The sequence below is a fragment of the Heliangelus exortis genome, chromosome Z (assembly GCF_036169615.1).
Source record: "Heliangelus exortis chromosome Z, bHelExo1.hap1, whole genome shotgun sequence".
NCBI lineage: Eukaryota > Metazoa > Chordata > Aves > Apodiformes > Trochilidae > Heliangelus > Heliangelus exortis.
The window spans coordinates 47,732,125-47,747,127 of record NC_092454.1 but is presented as its reverse complement, the minus strand read 5'-3'; the positions used below and the strand labels follow the sequence as shown (position 1 = coordinate 47,747,127).

General features: G+C 41.0%; 1 protein-coding gene across 5 annotated transcripts in view; it reads right to left on the bottom strand.

The window, feature by feature from the left end:
- Nucleotides 1-7,788, bottom strand: part of DOCK8 (dedicator of cytokinesis 8) — an 86,567-nt gene extending 78,779 nt beyond the window's left edge. For 4 of the 5 annotated variants that reach the window (XR_011723488.1, XM_071732330.1, XM_071732331.1 and 1 more), the window contains exon 1: nucleotides 7,619-7,788. Coding sequence is in view for 3 of the 5 variants with exons in the window: in XM_071732330.1 (XP_071588431.1) it covers nucleotides 7,619-7,671 (53 nt within the window). In the remaining 2 variants the exon portion in view is untranslated. The remainder of the gene's footprint in view (nucleotides 1-7,618) is intronic. The other variant, XM_071732334.1, reaches the window with a different exon arrangement.
- Nucleotides 7,789-15,003: the final 7,215 nt, after the last annotated feature.

The window sequence follows — 15,003 nt, the reverse complement described above, 5'->3', positions numbered from 1 at the left end:
TCTTTAGAGCTCTAAGTTTAACTATAAAAAGTAGGATCTTTTATTAGGCCAGTATACTTGAAAAACAAAAAACTGGCCCAATTCCAAGTATATAAAGAGGTACTGCCATTTTTAGAACAAAGAATTTTGATTCAACTTCAGAGAGAGCCAGAACCGTAACCAAAATACATTTGAAAGCTGGATCTTCCATTCACACTTTTAAAAATAAGAATGTCCACAGAATTTGGCATATGTTGACAACTACTTTGTTAAAATTTTGTATCTTCTGGCTGTCACTACAGGTACAAATTTCATGGAAATTATATTATACACCCTCACAAACACATTTGGATGATGCAAGACATTTTACATCATAAGTTACAAACTGAGTTTCACTTAGTGATTGGGGAAAGGTTAAATTTTACTCTAACTATGTTCTAAACATGAAGTTTTCTTATTGTAATGATTGCAAAGCTCAGATCATGTGACAACTGAAATAAAATATACCCTCATCTAATCCAGTTTGCTTGACTTTAGGGAAACATACTAATATTGAGCCCAGGTGTTCTTACTCCTTTGTAAAGTCTCCATTATTACTGAAGCTCAGGGAACTGTGTGATTCATCATGTGCAAGCACTATTCTACAGAAGTTACAAGGAAAAATACTGTGTACTTTTTATATTAACTTGACCCAAAAGCAGATCTAGGTCTGGACTTGTTTTTCTATAACTGTATTCATGATGGCCTTCATTTAGTGTGAGCATTTATCAGGTAGGCACAGGATACACTTTTTCATACTGCTACAAACAACAATGTAGTCTCATGTGTGTTTTCCAAATGAAATTTAAAAAACAAACAAACAAAAAAAACCCCCCAAAAACCTGTGGAAAAGAATGTTTGAATAGAAAAAAAGGACAACTATATGAACTATATGATACCAGTGATAGCACAGATATTTAAGTATAGTATAATGCCAGTCTTCAGCAACTATAATAGCGAATAGATGGTTACACTACAAATACAATTCAAGTATGCAGTCAGATGAAAATACTAGTTTCCTGCTATCAATACCTGTCTGTAACATCTGTCTCAACTGTAACAACAGAATTATGCTTGCATCACCAGCTATAAAGACTTTGTTTCTAGACATGCCTACCTGCTGATAGAGTACACTGGTATTATGGCATCATCCTTCATGTACCTGTAATTTTTCATAGAGATTTGACTGGATGTGCTTGTGTTTGTCTTCAGTCCCCTACTGAAGCAGTTACTATCACCTTGCTTGCATAGCAGTCAGACCAGTCCAGAAAAGGTAATCATAAAGTTTGGGGCAGACTTTTTCAAAGAGGGTGTTTTTCTTAACTCCTTCTTTCCTACTTCCTAAAAGTTTTAGGCAGGAAATGTAATCTGTCCCACAGTGTACCAGATGAAAGGTCTGTGAGTATGGTCTTTGTGATAGACAATAGGATGTTAAATCTAGTAAAAGCTCTCTGAGTATTTGAAAAAAGAGCAGATACACGCAGGAATCTGTATTAGCACCATGAATTAATACCCTATGGCATAATCTTGCTAAATACTTTTGCCTTCCTCCTCAGTTTATTCCTGAACTGCTTTACAATCCACCTCTGTTAGAGAGGGAAGGAATGTTCACACAGTTTTCCATCAGAATCAGAGACATCTTAAGGACATACATGGTTTTGCACTGGGAAACATGGCTTTGCACATTGTTTGCTTTTCTTTTTCTTAATTTTGGTCTCATACAAAACATGACATCTTGCAATCTAAGCCTAGTCCAGAACAAATAGCAGTGTTCATCCTTTGATGCAGTTGTCTCTTGCAGCCTCCAGATACCTCCTAGCTCTGAGGCAGGATTACTTCCAGCTTACTTCCAGTTCAACAGGTTGTGAGCATGCAGACAGGGTTTGATATAGTTCATCTTAAAACCAGTAACTTTCAGTGCCAGAATGTGAGATGCAAATCAATTGATATTGGTTTGAATTACACATAGTGACCAGCCAAACTATAAATACAGTTCAAATTTGTCCTTACTCAAGTGTGGTTGTAAAACATGTTTAAAATCACTGCACTGACATATATTTAGTCTAATTTGACTTCTCACTGGAAAAACCCTAGGAAAGGCAAATGAATTATCTTTAGGGATGATGAAAAGATAACCTGACAGGGATTAGGAAGTTCCCTCTATTATCTTTAGAGCTATTTACAATAGATACAATCCATCCCTAGACTGCTTTAATATTCTTGACTTTGCAGTAGACTTGGAAAGTCATGATTTCTACAGGTTACATCTCTCCTTTGGGGCAGAGAAGTACCTGTAAAAATGTCCCAAAAGAAGACAGATAGGTTAATATAACTAAGGAAGAAACCACCTTAGGCATTTAATGACTGTTTAAGTCATTATAATTCATACAAAAGGGATACACAGTCTCAATTTCTTATCTTTTCTGCTCAGATTGCCTTGAATCCAAACAGCTGTGCAATGGGAGGTAAAGCACCTGTGTGCAAAGGCTGCAGTGGGGACTGGCCTTTATGAGTAGCATATGAAGGACCAGAGCTCCCTGCCTTCTCTCCCTCCTCTGCACCTGTACCATCTATTCCTTACACTGAACACAAATCCAGAAGACACCAAGTCAATGACACCTAAAAGAGATAGAAGAAACCAGCTTTCAGTAAGTCAGGAAGACAGAAGTGATTTTTTGCGGAAAGAAGAAACTTTTAGGAGAGTGTATTCTTCATATGTCTAAAGGAAACTTATGCCTAAAGCTGATGAAGCATGATCTGGATGAGCAGAAAATGAGCTGGACTCAAAACTGGCTGAACAGCCAGACCAGAGGGTCGTGATCCATGGTCTCATGCTGTCCTTCAGAGGGAACTCAGTTGGATGGAGGAATGTGCTGACAGTAACTTCATGAAGTCCAACAAGAACTGCAAAGCCCTGCACCTGGAACATCCTCATGCACAATATATGTTGGAGACTACCCAGCTGGAAGGCACCTCTGCAGGTAAGGACTCAGGGGTCCTAGGGGACCATGTTGACATTGTTTGTAGGAGACCATGACTTCAATGAAGTCTAACAGGAGCCAGCAATGTGCCCTAACAGCAAAGAAGACTAATGCTAATCTGGGGTGCATTAGGCATAGTATTGCCAGGAGGCTGAAGGAGAAGAACCTTCCCCTGTTCTCAGTGCCATTGATACAAGCCTGGGTTTTGTGTCTAAGTCTTGGCTCCCCAGTAAAAGAGAGACATGGACATACTGGAGTGAGACCAGCCAAGGTCACAAAAGTGATGAAGGGACTGAAGCAGCTCTGAAGGAGAGGGGAGACTGTTCAGCCCAAAGACGGGAAGGCTTGGGGTTGATCTTATCAATGTATGCGAAGACCTGAAGGGAGAGATAGGCTCTTTCTATTGGTGCCCAGAGACCAGACCAGAGGCAGTGGTCACAACCTGAAACACAGGAGGTTCCACCAGAAACTCATTACTATGAGGAAGACTTAGCCCTCGAACAATGTGCCCAGATAGGTCATGCAGTCGACCTCCTTGGAGGTCTTCAAAAGACATCTGCACATAGTCCTGGGCAGCCAACTCTATTCAATGAAAAGATTGGCTTCAGTCCCACAAAGGAGCTGCAATGAACAGAGATCTGCTATTAGAGTGCATAGGAAATGGCCTGTTCTGCCATTGGAACAATTTTGCACTGTACCTGACCCCTCTGCAACAGCCTTTGCCATTTAGGGTAATTTCTTTTGAACCTACAAAACCAAGAGTTTGTACAACATAATATTTAAGCTGACATTTTTATATCAGGTAGAAATAATTTAAATGTATTGTCATCATTAATTAAAGTAGAATTCATGGTAAAAATTGGGAATTACGTAGGGGGCTGACTTTTATTGTAAGCTTCTAAAAATTTGAAATCTTCAGCTATATGTTTGCTTTAATAGTGTTAGTGTGGGTTGTTTGGTTTTCTTACTATAAATCTGTGCATGTAAACTCATCCTTAAGCACGCATCTTGAAACTAGAACTGGGAAAGAAAATTTTGTTTGGCAGCTGGAACTGAACACTGAACACGAACAAGGAACTGAAATTATAGAAAGAAATGTTAAAAAAAGTGCTTTATGACACTTGTAAATTCAGGCATTGGTTGTCTTTAGAGGCAGTTGAGAAGTATGTCTATTGATAGGGTTTTTAATTGCATGAGTCACATGATTGAAAGTTACATTATATGTTAAAGAGCTGCATTGCTGCTCTTGATAGTTTTCTGGTTTGCAATTTATGTCTTGAAACTTTTTGAATATATTGGTCACCAGGGACCCAGGTAGGTGCCTAAAGCACAATTTTTTTCAGATGAAGTCAAAGCAAATAGTTACTACTGTAAAATCTATGTGGAAAATAAAACAGTTAATTACACTAGCTAAATAAAAGGAATAGAAATAAAAAATCTCTTCCATGAATGTTGTGCTTATCCTAACACACTGCTGAGGCACAGTGTTTAAAATTCAGCTTTTATGGTCTCTCAAACGAGTACAGCTCAACTGCTACATATTAGAGCACAAATTTAGCAGAGATGAGGGGTTTTTTTCCTCAGCAGTCTGCAAAATTATTTTTCAGTTTTCTTGGCTTCTGGATATAAATACTGTGATTGGAAGGAAGAGACATGTACAACACACAGTCTAGGTATCTTCTAATTACTGTCTAGCAGTCAATTCAGCAAGAATGATGTGCTTTTTCCATGTCCCATGCTGGCTTCCAGCCACCACAGACACCTAAGGCTCTCAGAGAGCACCATAAAGGTCTCTTAGTGATGCACACTAGTGAAGGTTTTCTTCCCCCTTTGCCCAGAGCAAGGGGCCATTTGGAAAACCAGCTACAGCTTATTTTAAGTGATATGTCAGGCTTAATTTCAAATAATATATAAAGCTGGACAGAAATCTAATTTCTCACATAATTAAAAAAAGTTATTTGAAGAGGATGTTTTCTGAGGTATAGCTCTGTTTTCATCAGCTTACCTGAGTAATACAGCAGTAAGCAGCCAGAATGCTGCACAACACAAGGAATGCTAAAGACTTGCTCCTTCACTTATGAGATGAACATCATTATACATAGAAGTTACCTGTGCACATATGTGCATCAAAAACTTATATGCAAGTCTTTGCAGGATTAAAAAACAGGCAGGAGGCAACAGGTTGGGGCAACAGACACCAGACGGGTGGAAGGAAGAATAAAGTGGTAGGAAGACAGGTTTATGTGGGCAGGCTGCATAAACCGCTTGCAAGTTTGAAGGCATTTGAAGGTCTGATTTTAAAGTTTGACCTTGTCTTGAACAAATGTTATGTTTATCATGTAAAAGCTGTTCCTGAAGCATCTGCAGCTCCAGTGCTCATAGTACATAATTCACGTTAACTCTTAATCATGATGAGAGCACTAACACAACATTCCAGATCACGTCCTCAAATTTTTTTACAGAAAAGTGTTTAGCATTGCTCATAAGGTGGTCAAGTATCAATTACAGTTCACCAAACACACTGGGTTACACCTTACGTAATTAGCTGATGTCATACTGAGGGGTAAGAACAGAGACTAAAATTCTGCTGGTTCTTGTAATAATGGTATAAAGTTTAGTCAAGTCACTGACAAGAGAAAGAGTGAGAAAGAGAAGACCTTGCATGAAAATTTGTAGTGAATGGACAGTAATTACACAGGCGATGTCATTACTTCTGTAAATGATGCCTTGACAGTAACGTGTAAGTCGCATTTTGAAGAAGTTAACAAAGGAACTCCAAAGAAAGAGGAACAAAATTTTACAGCTGTAAATTAGCCTTTGTGTACAGGCACAAAAGCTGAGACACTGGCATAATATTCCCCTTACTTTAAAAAATTCCATTTAAAAAGACCAAAGTACCACATCAAAAACACTTCTTGTGAAGACACATCACTCTACTATCAGTAGAACAAACTGCACTCAAGTGATGTAAAAATGACCTCCTCCTTTTGAGGGAAGGGAAACATAATGTTCTGTTAGTAAAGGTATATAATTTCTACCATGCTGAATAAAAGAGAATATTCTAACTTGCAAAATAAATATGCAGATTTAAAAATTGGAATAAAATTCAGAACACGATGTCTGGCATATTAGAACATTTCATTTGCTACAAAAATGACTGTATCACTGTTGAATCAGAGAAAAAGAAATTAAAACTAAATACATAATTGTTTAATTTTACAGCAGTTCTTACTAGCAAAACGTCTGTGAAATGAATCCAGATTTGTTGTTACACTTGCACTACTTTATAATGCTTTAGTCATACAGAAGAACAGTGACTACCATCACAGCTGGGAAAAGCTGCCAGAAGGCTGGCCCTAAGAATAGGAAGAAAGAAAACAACCCAAACACTCTAAATACCAGACTGTTATGCTTTTTACTGAAGCAATTTGCAAATCATCAGGAATTGTGTCAGAATCCCATAGTGAAATGCTTATCTGACGAGTTTTCAATATGATGTCTCAGTCTTTTGAATATTCCACCATAAATTTAAAATGCATTTCCAAAGGCTACAGAAAGGTACACTTATGTGTATTCTGCCATGGGAAAGCCACATCGCAGTGAAGCTAATTTTATCCTCTGTGACTGCAAACCCCATGTCTTCCAATAAATTGCTAAGGAGGTGGAGTTTCCCTGCATACTTTTCTCTCTGGCACAGGGATTTATCCTCAGTTTATTTAACAATTATGCTATTTGTTCTTTTATGTGTCAGCAAACTCACTTACCTTATACTTACATCAATCCCCTGGAAACTTAGTTTTTCTCTCAGACGACAAGACTCTTGAAAAAGAAGCCTGTGTTTTCCTTTCACCAAACAATATAAAAATAATTGTCTTGGTTTGTTACTGCCACCACAGTAAGAAACAGATCAGCTGAGAGTCAGCACTTCCCTGAGAATAGACACTAAAGCCTAGCAGACTGTGGTGTTCCAACAGATAAACTCTTAATTCATTGGTTTAGGGAGACAACGGGGGAGAAAGATTTATCTTTAATCACCAGAAGGAATTTTTTCTTCTATAGATGACAGGCCGAAAAAAAAAAAAAATATTCGAGGGATATATGTCATTGCGATACCAATGCTCTACACAGACACCACCCCCATCTCCCAGAAGCGCTAATTTAGACACCGGGACAGTTCGCAGCTTTGTGCGGAGGGAGAGGCAGCGCAGCCCCTCCGCCCGGCGAGGGGTTGGTGGGACAGAACAGACGGCGAACAAACTCCTGGGGTGAGACTGTTCCCTCCCAGACAGAGGACTTCAGACCACAGCCGGCTTCGCCTGTGTACACTTCGTCAGAGCAAACCGTACTGCAGCAGCACAGCCTGGAGCTGCACCTCCCGGAGGGGCCCGGCGGGGCGGGCCTGGGGTGTCCGTACCGGGCGGGGTGTGCCCGCCCGAGGTGAGCCCGAGGCGGCGGCAGCAGGGACAGCGCGGCTGGAGCGGGCAAATGGCTCCACTCCCAGGGGTTTTCCAGGAAGAAGCCGTTCCGCTCCAGCTCCCGCTCCCTGAGCGCCTGCTGCGGCTGGGTCTCAGGCTAAGACTGGCGAGGGGTAGTTGCGAGGTACGAGGGAAGCCCCTTACCTGTTGATTTTCAGTGCGAAAGCCCTCCTGTCTGCGGCGGGTAAAGTCGCCATAAGGGAGAGCAGCCGCCGGTGCCGGCTGCCGAGGAGCACCGACACCGGCTGTTCGCACGAAGGGCGGCTTTTATTTTATTTATTTATTTTTCTTAATTGCATGCTCCGGGCTAAAAAGCCGACGGTCTTCTGACAGTTCTGGGTGACAACTTCCGCATTTCACCTTCCTCACCGAAATCAGCGGCAGTGGGAGGGATCTGCCCCTGTGTACAGATGGCTTCTCACCCCCCCCGGCCAGCTGCGCCCAGCCCCGCTCCCCCGGGCGCCCTGTGCCTTTCCCCGGTGCCTCCCGGAGGCTGCCTGCTCTGGTTCTGGCGCACTCGGGCACGGGGAGGGGGCAGGAATTTCCTCCATGTTTAACGGAGGCGACCTCCGAACCGCCCGTGGATGCTCTGGAGGGGAGCAGCGGCGACAGCAAAGCGCTGAATCAAGTGCAGCAAGGAGCGAAGGCGCCTTTTACCTGTGACCACGCACGACTGAGGAAATCTTTGCACACCTTCCCCAAACCCTCTATATTTTTTTAAAACCTCGGTGCGGGTGTCTGATACCCCCACCCGATGGACCAGCGCTGCTCTGTGAGGGACGGGTGAGGAGGCAGCGGGCACCGCTGGGCACCGCTGGACACCGCTGGGCTCTAGCCCGACTCCTCACGGCCTCGGGCCCCGCCGACCCAGCCCAGCCCAGCCCAGCCCAGCCCAGCCCGGCGGGCAGGGCCGGGCCGGGCAGGCCCGGGCAGAGCTGCTTAGGGCAGGGCAGACAGGCGACCACCGCCCTCCAGGTGGGAGGAAAGTAGCCAGGGTCCTTCCAGCTGCCGCACTGGCACAGCAATGGAGCTGTTGGGGCAGGCAGAGGCTGTAAGGTGTCAGATGTAAATAGATTACAACCTAGAATAATATTTTCATCTTACATGCACCCAGGATATACGTTTCTCTTACCCCTAAACTTGTAGAGTGTGTAAGGGAAAACTCACAGACCAGCACCAGACACCATCTCAGCCTGGCCCAGTAGGCCCCACTGCTGTTCTCTTCACCTGCACTTACAGCCCCAACTTCTTCAAAAGGCAGTTTTAGTGTCGTGTGGTTGTGTTGCAAAGTTGTGTTTCCTGACCAGCATTTTCCCCTCGGCCTTGGTGCAGATTTCATTGCTTCTGCAGATAAGCAGAACTAATACTTAATTTGAAAGGGGAAACTGAAGCCAAGTATAGTTTCTACGGGTGAATTCTGTTGTAGTGGAGGCAATTCAGTCTGGGATTGTCTTGCTTTTATTAAATTCATTTCTTGGTGGTAATTACATTAGGATTCAGTCACTGAAAGGCAGTCACAACTTATCTCTCCATTCCCAGTGAGTTCGAGGATAACAATCCTTTCAGAAAGATTCACCACTCTTTAGGATTCACTGTTGAGTGGTCTCAAATATGAATGTTAACCCGTGTGTCTTTGAAGAGCACTAGCTAGATGCCTTCAGAGTAGTCCATGAAGGCTGAAGATGTGGGAGATGCAATAAAATCCAAAATAAGTTGATAGGGAAAAAAACCAACACAAAACAAATATGCACATACCCTGGGGGGAAAACACCCACAAGGATTTGCAGCAGAATAAGATCTCATATCTGAAAACTTCAGAAAGAAAATATTAAAATCTACTGTTAATAGAATGGCATTAATGAACAAACACTGGCTTTGGGTAGAATAGACACTGTGTCAGGGTACTTACCCACCCCACCCTTCCTTTATGTTGCCAAGATAAAGCTACTACTTATCTGTAGTTTGAACTCAAAATATTACTTAGCAAAAAAACACTGATATGTAGCTATATATGTCTACCATGTGTGTCAAGAAGAAAACTTGGGTATCAGAGATGCTGGCCATAGCAAAACACCACTTCAAACCGCCTTTCTCCTTGTCTGCACTTGTATGTGCATGTTGAAAGACCGTGACTGCCTTCATGACTCTTTCAGTGCACGAACTGGCTGTGGTTTTCATAGGTGTGTTACTGCTCTGCAAGAAATTCAAGTGTGCAGTCTGCCTTCTGACTGGCAGCTGCAATAAGTGTCAGCAGTGGAAAGAAACAAGGAAAACGTAACCTTTTAAAAATTGTAATGACCTATGTAATTTTAAATGGACACATCCGTTTTTGAGAACCTAATTTTAGAAAATCAATGTATGATTTTTTTTTTTGCTGGATAAATGGTATGCATTTCTTACCTACCCTACCTGGAGTTGAGGGCCTCCACACCACAGGAAGGTATGCATCCAAATTCCAATTAAATATTTATTTGTACATTTTGGGCTTTCTAGTATACTTACTCTCTTTGCTCTCACAGGAAATTGGTGGACAGCAGAGCTTCTTCTCTCCTGTTTCTTCATTATGAGGGTGGTGATACACTGCAACAGGTTCCCCGGGAAAGTTGTGGATGCCCTGTTCCTGGAAGTGTTCAAGGCCAGGTTGGGTGGAGCTTTGAGAAACTTGGTCTGTTGGGAGGTGCCCAGGTTCATGCAGGGGGGTTGGAACTAGATGAGCTTTAAAGTCCCTTACAAAAACATTGCATGATTCTATGATCTGCTTTTCAGAATTTTAACTTGGAGATTAAAATAAACACTATTCTCTTTAAGATGCCATGAAACAGCCTTAAAATAAATACCAGTTCAACAGTTTTCTATGCTGTCTAGATGACTGCAGGACTCGTAAAAAACACTTCTTATGTACTGATTACACACATTGAAGTGAACTCTTTTGCTTCCACCTCATTCTATCTCTTCTATAAAAGAAGTCAGGAAAAAATTTACATAGTTCTCCACTAGACAGTAAGTCCTTGCTTGCAAATGCAATTGCTTTCTCATAGTTTAAGCATACATCACAGATAACATGTCACTAGAGGAGTTGCTCATCCACTGTAGGAAGTTATTTCTTATCTGTTTCTTGAGATACTTCTTTTACAAGCCATAACCATCCTTTTAATTTTTTTATTTTAAAAGCTTCCATGAAGTGGTATGCTCCTATTTAGAATTCTGTACACTGTCTAGTTGTAAAGATAATAACAGTTTTGGCATTAGATAGTTGTTATCCTTCAGTTCATGGCAGATCCTACAAAAGGAGCTGGACATTCTACCTTTACTGAAATTAGTGGTTAATTTGGTTTGGGTTAGTAGTTTTTGTTTGTTTATTAGCAGAGAAAGATGGTACTTCTTCTAGCTGGATCTCCAGAACTGCTGACTACTCTAGAAGAAACCACTACCTCATATCTTATTGAAGCTATAAAAGAGTCCAGACATAATCTTAACAGCTCATGTGGCTACTTGATTGCCAAATGGAGCTAGCAACAATACTGGTAACATCCCAACTTGCACAAATATTTCCACATAGGAATGATACAACTATTTATTTTGCAGTTTCATACATTCTTGGTAAAAAAAGATTACTAAGAAATTAAGGAAAAAACGCCTAAAGATTAAGCTTTCCGAAACTGTCTTACAGAACAAATGCTTAGATCACTGCACATTTTTCTCTTTTTGGGTTAACTAAATTATCAGCAGCCTACTTCGGCATATGAGCAGCGAAGCTGATTGAATATTCCTTTTAATCTATTATACTACATATTCGATTGCTTTTTCTTTAGGGGGAGAAAGGAAAAAAATGGAAAAAAAGGAACTTAATCAAGAAAGTTTACAGAGTTTTAACTCATTTGAGAATGACCAGATGAGATGCTGATAAACTGATCTTTTAAGCAATCTTATTCAATTAAGACTTCATTAGTACTGCTCTAGCTTATTGTTATTGTTAAACACTATTATTTGAGTTTCTGCAACAAACACACCTGCTACATGCAAGGTCATGAAGTCTAGTCACATCTTTAGAAATAGAACAAGATCTTTCCAATCACAATATTGAATAATTATACCAAATCAACTGTCAGTGAAGGCAGCAAAAAACAAAAGTGAAGAGAATAAGGCAATTCAGAACAGAAAAAACATGATTGTCCAAACCCCGCATGCTTCAATGTTGGTGGGTCTTGTATATGATGCAGTAGCAAGCATGCTTACATTTCCTGTTCCCTCATCCCCCTCCTTCCGTTGCACACACATGCATTCCAAATGGCAGTCCTAATGGCTGTGTCACCCCAAACATATAATCACTCATAAAGCCATGCTTCCTTCTCATTCCACTTGGGCTTCAAATGCTCTCACCATGCTTTGATCTTTCTCCTGTAACCAGACCTGGAGGTAGAGGGTCCATGGCAGGTTGTTTGCTGTACCTGCATGCCCAGCCACAAAGAGCAGCTGAGTGCTGGTAAGGACAGGACAGCTTGGGCATGTATTTCTGGGCAGGAGAGCTACTGCTGCATGCTGTTTTGAAGGAGTTTGCAAACTCCTTTGGAGTTTGGAGTTGGAGAAACACTGCAAGAGACAATAATCGGCATGTCTATATGTCAGCAACCAGAATGTTTTTTTCATTTATTCATTAATGTTTTCATTTTTATCTCCAAACATCTTTTTTTAAAAGAGAAAATTAGCAGTCACTTCTTCACTGGAAGTGGCATTCCTGCAGAGAATGCCACTGCATGCTAGAGCCATAGAGCATCAGGCCTATCATTAAACACAACTTTGTGGGCCAGAATAATCATGCATGACAAAGTCCTGCTGAAACTTTAAGTTCATTTGTTGAGAGTGCACCTCTGATGCTCAAACAGCAACTGAACTAAGTCCATGGGAGTTTTCTCAATGTCTTCTATAATGGCAAGTTTGCAAGATTGGCAAAGTACACGAGCTGTATATAACTTCAGTAATGAACAATTTATCAGGTTATGTCCTGAGAATATCTGAAGGTTCATACCTACAGAAAAACTGTGATGATCTCAGTACGAGCCAGTAACACATAATGCCTGCTAATATTTTCTCATATTCCACCTTCCTACATCACTAGCTAGTAGAATACAATATAGCCAGTGCAACTCGACACTCTCTCCTTAAAGGAAGCTGAAATGCCGCCAAGTTCAGTGGTCTCACTGGCATAGATCTTGATTTTATCCAATATATTTTAAGTGATTTATTCAAGATTGTTTTAAACCAAATCATTGTATGAATTTTAGTAGGTTAAATCTCAGAAAAATAAATGTAATTTTCTATTACTTCTACAAGTTTATTAAATATGATTGTATTAAATTAAATATTAAACTTTTGTTTTCATTTATAAATAACAGTGTATAAAATGTAAATGTACATATTAAATATGTATATATTTAATATAAAAATGGTTGATGGCAAACTAAAGATGAGCCATCAGTGTGCTCTGGCAGCCAGGAGGGTCAACCGTGTCCTGGGGTGCATCAATCACAGCACTGCCAGAGGGTCAAGGGAGGTGGTTGTCCCACTCTACTCTGCTCTGGTGCAGCCTCACCTCAAGTACTGTGCGCAGCTTTCGGTACCACAGCATAGAAAAGACATCAAGCTCTTGGAGAACATCCAAAGGAGAGCAACAAGGATGGTGGAGGGTCTGACTTCTGAGAAGCAGCTGAGGTCAGTTGGACTGTTCAGTTTGTAGAAAAGGAGGCTGAGGGGTGACCTCACTGCAGTATATGGCTTCCTCACAAGGGGAAGAGAAGGGACAGGTACTGATTTCTTCATTCCTTTGACTGAAGACAAAGGGGAATAGGTAGGAAGCTGAATCAGGGGAGGCTTAGGTTAGATATCAGGAAAATTCAGGTTTTTCACCCAGAGGGCAGCTGAGCACTGGAACAAGCTCCCCAGGGAAGTGGCACAGCACCAAGCCTGCCTGAGTTCAAGAAGTGTTTGGATGACGCTCTTGGGCACATGATGTGATTCTGGGGGTGCCCTACACAAGGACAGGACTTAGACTTGATGATCCTGCTGGGTCCCTTCCTACTCAGCATATTCCACGATTCTATTAAATAGATTGGCAATGAAATACTGAACCTTCCTTTAAAAAAAAAAAAACTTTTTAGATCACTTTGCAGCTTTTCTGTTTGTTTGTTTGTTTGAATAAAACACTTGAAGGCATATCTTCTTTTCATATTTCTGTGTGTGAATTCTTCTGGAGAAATAAAAATGTTACTCGACAGATTCTCTGGCCACCCTTCCAGTAAACAGAACGTAAGCACAGACAACACTGATAGAATTTTCCCTTACTGCCACCATATTCTTACATATAATTAGGCAGCCTGCAAGATGATGTACATTGATATTTAAATCCAGGCTGTAAGCCATACCCTTAATCTAATGTTCTCAATTTCACTCAGTTTCACACTATAAACAGCATACTGAGCACATAATTAATGAAAACAGCAGTGTTAAAAAGCAGGTGTGCTGACTGATGTAATGTTGGTATTTTTAAAAGATCTTCCCTCTCTTAGACAATGTGAATAATCTTTGTTCTTAAAGGGAAAGTTCAGAGTTGTCAGTAGAAGATGCCAGTCCAAGTACAGGTAAGACAATTGAGACGGTTTAATATAGAAGTAGTAAAACACAGGTAACAGGTAAGAAAGAAGTGGATGAATTAAGGGTTGGACTTGATGATCTCTGAGGTCCCTTCCAACCCAGCTAATTCTATGATTCTAAGTCAGAGGAATATGCAAATCATACCGAAGTCACACTTCTGCTTCCCAGCTGGTATTTTGAGATATGCATGGGCCTGCTCAGCATCTACTGAGCTATCACAAAACTGAACTTAACTTTTGTTTCCACTAATTTTTTTTCCATATTGTTTTGCAAGCTAACTACCATTCAAAAATCCGTCGTTGTATGAATCTGCAAGAACTTTATCTGCAATGCAAACTGTATTGTATTATACAGACTAATAGTACCATACAGGAACCTCCTTCTCCAGCAGCTCTGATGCTCTAAGACTGTTATCTTCCATCTGATGGTGAAATAACAATGATTTTTTTTTTCGTGTTGCTTCAATCAGATCATGCTCCCCTTGCCACGATGTCAGAAAGAAGTACATTGCGATGCTCTTCAGTGCATCCTCTTCCTTTTTTCATGGCTCTTACAGTCTCCTTCCCCAGTTCTCAAAGAGACTTCAGCACTTTTGTCCATCATCCACTAGTCTGAAGCAAACAGCTTTTCTTGCACTGAGACTGTCAGTACTTGGAAAGGGCCTGTTTTATTTCTGTTGCAGCCACCTAAAATACACTAAATACAACTTCCTGGCAGCCATCTACACTTCACTGCTTCCTGTTATATGTCTGGTCTACAAATACCTTAGAATAAAACACCCCAACTGTGCCACCCAGATTTCAGTTTGTTCTTATAATTTTATCTGCCACTACAATAACACCTGCAGGTTTTACATTTATCTTTACCAAGTAGGCTTTAGT